We start from the raw sequence: 6220 nt of genomic DNA on the forward strand, positions 1-6220 counted from the left end.
GCTCTCTAATCCAGGGGTGGCCAACCTGTGGCTCCGGAGCCACATGCGGCTTTTCAGAAGTTAACATGTGGCTCCTTGTACAGGCACCGACTCCGGGGCTGGAGCTACAGGTGCCAACTTTCCAATGTGCTGGGGGTGCTCACTGCTCAACCCCTGGCTCTGCCAGCGGCCCTTCCCCCACTCCACCCCCTCCTGAGCCTGCCGTGCCCGCGCTCCTCCCCCCAGCCTCCTGCACGCCAGCGGGAGGTGCTGCCGGCAGGGGGGAGGCCCTGGGAGTTGGGGGGGGGGGAGCTGATGGGGGGGGCTGCTGTGTTCCTGTGGCTCTTCGGCAATGCAACATTGGTAAATTCTGGCTCCTGCTCAGGCTCGGGCCACCCCTGGGCTAATGGATCCTTCAGTGGGTCCTTGGGCGGCTCTGCTCTGCGCCACCCTCCCGCCAGCCGGGCTGCGCCTTGGGCCCCTCCCCACCCGGAGATCCCGCTCCCCCAGCGCCGCAGGGACCTGCCCGGCCGCTCCCCGCTCGCGGACACGCCCCCCGGCCCAGCGGCCGCGCCGAGCCCCGCCGCGCGCAGCCAGACCGCGGGCTCCGCCGGACCCACCTGTGCGCCCGCCCGGCCGGCCGGCCGCGCGCCCTTCCGCTTCCGGTGACGCCATCAGCGCGCGCCGCCGAGGGGCCGGAAGTCAGGGCCGGTGGGCGGGCTGTGCGCTGACGCGGCCCGCGGCCTGTGCCTGGGGCCGAGCCGAGCCGCGGCGCGATGCTGTTCTCGCTGCGGGAGCTGGTGCAGTGGCTGGGCTTCGCCACCTTCGAGATCTTCCTGCACGTCCTGGCGCTGCTGGTCTCCTCCGTCCTGCTCGTGCTGAAGCTGGACGGCGGCGGCGGCGGCGCGGAGCTGTCCTGGTGGCACGTGTTCGTCCCCTTCTTCGCCGCCGACGGCCTGAGCACCTACTTCACCACCATCGTCTCCGTGCGGCTCTTCCAGGACGGGGAGAAGCGCCTGGCCGTCCTGCGCCTCTTCTGGATCCTCACCATCCTCAGCCTCAAGTTCGTCTTCGAGATGCTTTTGTGCCAGAAGCTCGTCGAGCAGACCAGGGAGCTCTGGTACGGACTCATCATGTCCCCCGTCTTCATCCTGCTCCAGCTCCTCATGATCCGAGCCTGCAGGGTCAACTGAAGACCCGGGGCCCTGGGGGTTTGTACCTCCCATGGTAGTCAGAGGAGCACTGGCCCGCCACTGAAGTATTAACCCCCAACCGAAGAGTTCATCGAGCTTTGCTGCTTAGGTTTTGGCAACTTTCTAGTCATTCTCTTGGGCCATATAAGTCTGAGGTGTGAGAAGAAGCTTTTGTACTTTATTTAAATTATTACATAATATTGGCCCTGGGTTTTCCCAAAATATATATTTATGGTGTGTCATTCAGCTAAGGGGCATCTCACACCTTGTTGTTCATGTTAAAATGTCATGAAATGCAAACAGAACCTGCTCGTGTCACTTGTTTTGTAATAAAAATGTATAGGTGATACATAGTAGTCTCCTTTATAAGCTCTCTTCTTTACAAAGCCAGTGGTCATAACCTTTGCCTGGGAATGTGTGTTACTCTAGGGCTGATTATGCCTTGACCAAGAAATTTGGACCATGACAAAAAATAATTGACTATCGCTTCCCATTGGGTTAGTTAAATCTGCCACAGACTTTTTTGCAAAAGTCAAAGTGACGTAGCCAAAAAGCAAATGCAGCTGTTGGTGTACCAGTCCCACACAATCAACTTGTGAAAAACTGTGCTCCAACATGTATGCAGGGTTCATGACCTCAGATGGGGACGGGGAGGAAAAAACACAGTCTTTATAGAACAAGAACTGAAGCAGTTTGACAGGGGTGTTTTCTGTGTAGCTCAGTGTGTTGAATGTAGGTACCACAAGAAACTCCCAGTACAGAAGAGACTCTGAATTGTCAAATAGCCTGACGTTCTGAAGTGTGGGTTCATCCCTTATTCTGCTTTGAGTCTCATGATTGCAGCCAATGGGAATATTTCCCCCATTTCATAGCTACTCCAGTACCTAGGGTTAGTGGCTATAGAGTAACTGGCTGTTTTCCTGTTTGCCGTGAATTTGAGATAGCCCATTACTGTTTTTTTTATAGTGTCATTCATTTTGTGTACTCCATTTCTGTTTGGAGGATGGATCATGTTCTGCTCAGCTGTTACGGTGCCTCCCAACTGAGGTTTGATCCTGCACTTTGTGGTTTAGTAACTGTTCCTATGTGCAACTGCCGTGTCTTGGAGACTGTAGTCACTCTTCATATTTGAGAATATAAACCTTTTTTGCATGTTCTCAAAATTTTAAGATGTGGTCTATGTTAATTTCCTTTGAATTTGGAGGGGTTCTGCTTCCCTGCCTCTCCCCCACTGTGCTCCTTCAAACGGGGTGAGTGAAGGATACAGGGTGTTAAGTTTTGTTGCAACTCCAATTGTTATTTCCTTCTTTTTAAAGTATTTCTTCTGTTCCTCCTCCTCCAGCCTTTTATTTATTTATTTATTTATTTATTTAAACTGGTTCCAGGTGCTTCTAATACAGGAAGCTTTGCAGCTGTATATATTCCCGTAGTGTTTTCCAAGGTAGTAACATGCAGGTCATCAGCATCTCATGATCTTTATTTCATGCCTGTAAACTGCTGAGGAAGAGTGCTGCTGTACTAGAATGTTGCCTTAGTACCCAAGGAAAACAAGCTGAGATTTTCCCAGAAGACAGAGAGAAAAAGTTTCATGGGCCTGAACTAAACGGAGAGCCCTGCATTGGACCAGGTAAACCTATCTAGGAATGCTACATGGGAGAGATGGAAAATGACCTATTACATTACACCCAGGCAGTCCTATCCCCTCCGGGGTGGGGTGGGAGGTGGCTGTGTGGGATTGGACGTTGCCAGGCAGTCCGACCCCTGCCTTGGCAGAGGCTGTGTGCCCGGCCATTGCCCCTCTGCTATCACACAGGTGTGCATGTCCTGCCTTTGCACCTTGCTGTTACACAGTTGAGTCCTTGGCCCAGTGGTGCCATGCAGTCTTTGCTAACATGGAATTCAGAGGGACCCCTTGGTGGTAGTGCTTTGGTTCCCATAGCATGGGATATGCACAGGATTAATACCTTGATGGCTGGATGATCTTGATAAAGCAGAAGTCCAGTGTGGCCAGAAGGTTTCCACACATTATCAGCACTAAACAAGCACTACCTGGTGAGTGCATTTGAGTATGCACGGTGGTCACATGCAGACTGGTGTTAGCCCCCGCTTCAATGATGCCTACAAGAACCTAACCATCTACTAACAGCCAGGCAGAAGGTTAACCTGGGAAAGTGAAAATATCTATATATCATTTGAGCTTTGTAGCATCAGGATGTGGCAAATTATTAGCCCTCCCACCCAGTTCCAACCTCTCTCTCTTTTTGTTTCCTTCAGAGTGTAAGCTCTTTGGGACAGAGGCAGGTCTTTTGTACAGCAGCACCCTGATGTTATCCAAAACAAACACTAAATCTTCCTGCTTTGCAGAAATTTCTGTGCAGCTGAGCGTAATCGGTCTGTGCAGGTATGCAAAAGTCCCTGTGCTCAAGACTCACTAACAGGATCAAGTGCCTCCTGCAGTCAACAAAGGGCTATTTTTCTACATTTTCTGTAAGAGGAAGTGAAACTGCTCTTGTTTAAGCAGCAGGCTGTACCTGGGTGTGGCTCATTAAAGCCTGCAGGTGCTGAAGCAGGTACCAGTACAAAGATCACTTATATAACTTGCTGCAGACACATACTGTCAGCTCCCCCTGCAACCTCTCATATACGGGTAAGATTTCAGAATGGATTGTACATAACTCCAGTTATGTGAGTCCTCTTATGCATGGCTAAATGATTACATGAACTCCGGATTAGCCAAAGAAATTTGGTGTCAAGGATAATGCCTTTACTACAACTGGAATGGCAAAGGCTGGTGCAGTATGTTCTGGTGCCTGAATAATGAAAAATGCATGAGAAGTCATAGGCAAATGTTTCCTGTTTTCCTATGTGTGGATTTCCAGCAGCATTTTGCTGACCTGGGGCACAGTAAGACTTTGCCTTCATCCCCACCACAGCTGTTCAGCTCCCAAAGGGTGCCCCTCTCTGCCATTATGGTAAACAGCATCCACTGCTGGAGACATGCTTGCGCCACCACAGGCTTGGCTCCAGGAGACACACCAGGGAGCTATGGCATGAACAGAAGTGAGGCCTCGGGTGGCCTGTTCACACTCTCACCTGTACAGTCAGGAAGCTGAGGAGAGCGCCTCTTGGGGCCTGCTTTTCTTTCCCCTGCTTTTCGACAGCACAGACATGTGTTGGAGCAGCCTGTTCCTCATCATGCTGGCCAATCAGAGACCAGAAAATGTGTCTGAGACCCTGTTTTCCTCTCCACCTTCTTTTGAACAGAAGAGTGTTGGGTTTTTCAGGTGTGGTGTGCAGTACACTTTGGGTGGGCCAGGCTCAGGTGTTGATCGTACAGAGCTAATTCTTACATGCCTGCGCTGGGTTTAAACCTTAGAAAAATGAGCTGAGGCCAACATTTTCCCATTGGGATGTCCCAAGTCAGGCACCTTAATGAATGGGATGGTACTTGGAAGCGCTTAACCAGGCCTCAGCTCCCTTTGATGGTAATGATACCTCCCATTGAACTCTGTACCTTTCACACCAGGCCAATTACTTAGATCCCCCAAGGTTTTTTTTTTTTTTGAGAGGGGGGATTTCCAGAATCATTTAAGCAAGCTTGGAGCACAAAGTCCCAGTGACTTGTAATGGGGTATGTGCTCCCAACACCCTGGGGTGCTGTTGGAAATCTCACCCCTAACTAGGCACCTGTGGTGGAAAATGTTAGCCTTCATCTTTTTCTAAAGGGCAGTTGCTTTATTTCCCCCTGCAACATGCTGCATACTTACTGCCCATTGTCTCTTGTCCTCTTTTAGTTCAGGGAAATGAGCCCTCAAACGATCGGCCCTGGTGGCTTCCTTTTAACCCCTAATGAGAGTGGGTGGGTCCAGATCTGGATTTACAGAACCCTGCAGGGAGGTTTTTCCAACAGCAGAAAAACTAGCACGTGGAGGAACAAAGCAAAGAGCAGGTTGCAGGAGCTGACTCTGCAAGTTACACTCCAGAGGTGCAAAGGAGCATCTCAGCCAAGGAACTTGCAGGATCAGGGCCTTTGTAACTACTAGGTACTTCAGTGGAGCTGGGGAGGCTGAAGTTAAGGAGAAATGTTCCTTCTTCAGGTCCTTTTGTGCTGGTACAGAGGCTGTGTGCGGAGTCACCACTAATGAGACAGTTCACTCATTTGGTTGCCAACATCCACCTCAGCTTGATTCCTGTTCTGCACAGACAGAGCCACTGAAAATCTCACCATTTCCCTTTGAAAATAGGCTGCTGGCTGGCAGTACGGGCTTGTCTACACATGGAGTTAATCCAGAATAGCTATTATGCTTTAAATCCACACTCTACCTTAATCTGAATTAATTTTCAAGTGTAGACAAGCCCTTTGAGTGTGTGTTTGTGGGTCCATGATTGTCACAGTGCACGGTCTAGTTTTCTCTCATCTGAAATGTAGCTTTGTACCAGGAAAGAACATCTAATCTATTCCATTTCCTTAGAAGGTAAAGAAGGCTGTTAAATGAGCAATGAATCTTTCCCAGCAATACAACCCAGCTCCTTATGAAATCCGTTCTCTCCAGTTAGTAAGAATCATTAGGATTCTTGAGCCTAGTCTGCACTAGAACAGTGGCTCTCAACCTGTCCAGACTGTACCCCTTTCAGGATTGGTCATGCACACCCCAAGTTACATCTCACTTAAAAACTATTTGCTTACAAACTCAGATAGGAGAATACAGCCACCCTGTTACTGAACAGCTGCTGACTTTCTCATTTTTACTAGATAATTCTAAAATAAACCAATTGGAATATAAATATTGTACATACATTTCCATGTATAGTACATAGAGCAGTAGAAACAAGTCATCGTCTGTATGAAATTCTAGTTTGTACTGACTTCCCTGGTGCTTTCTATGTAGCCTGCTGTAAAGCTAGGGAAACATCTAGGTGACCTGATGCACCCCCTGGCAGACCTCCGCGGACCCGGAGGGGTCCATGTTCCCCAGCTGAGAACCAGCACTAGCAATCACGTTGTGAGAAAAGCTCTCCGCCAGCACAGCTCCCCCGGTAACCGCTCC

The 6220-nt window shown here is 50.0% G+C and overlaps 2 protein-coding genes across 2 annotated transcripts in view; one reads left to right on the plus strand and one right to left on the minus strand.

The window, feature by feature from the left end:
- The window catches only part of NDOR1 (NADPH dependent diflavin oxidoreductase 1), a 40244-nt gene extending 39599 nt beyond the window's left edge, over window positions 1–645 (minus strand). Inside the window, exon 1 of the mRNA XM_039506436.1 lies at window positions 600–645. The gene's annotated coding sequence lies outside the window, so the exon portion shown is untranslated. The remainder of the gene's footprint in view (window positions 1–599) is intronic.
- A 1-nt stretch (window position 646) lies between these two features.
- Window positions 647–2472, plus strand: TMEM203 (transmembrane protein 203). Its single transcript, XM_039506437.1, has one exon. The coding sequence runs from the start codon at window positions 756–758 to the stop codon at window positions 1170–1172; it is 417 nt and encodes a 138-aa protein (XP_039362371.1). The 5' UTR covers window positions 647–755; the 3' UTR covers window positions 1173–2472.
- The last annotated feature ends 3748 nt before the right edge of the window (window positions 2473–6220 follow it).

Source organism: Mauremys reevesii, linkage group 19 (assembly GCF_016161935.1).
Source record: "Mauremys reevesii isolate NIE-2019 linkage group 19, ASM1616193v1, whole genome shotgun sequence".
NCBI lineage: Eukaryota > Metazoa > Chordata > Testudines > Geoemydidae > Mauremys > Mauremys reevesii.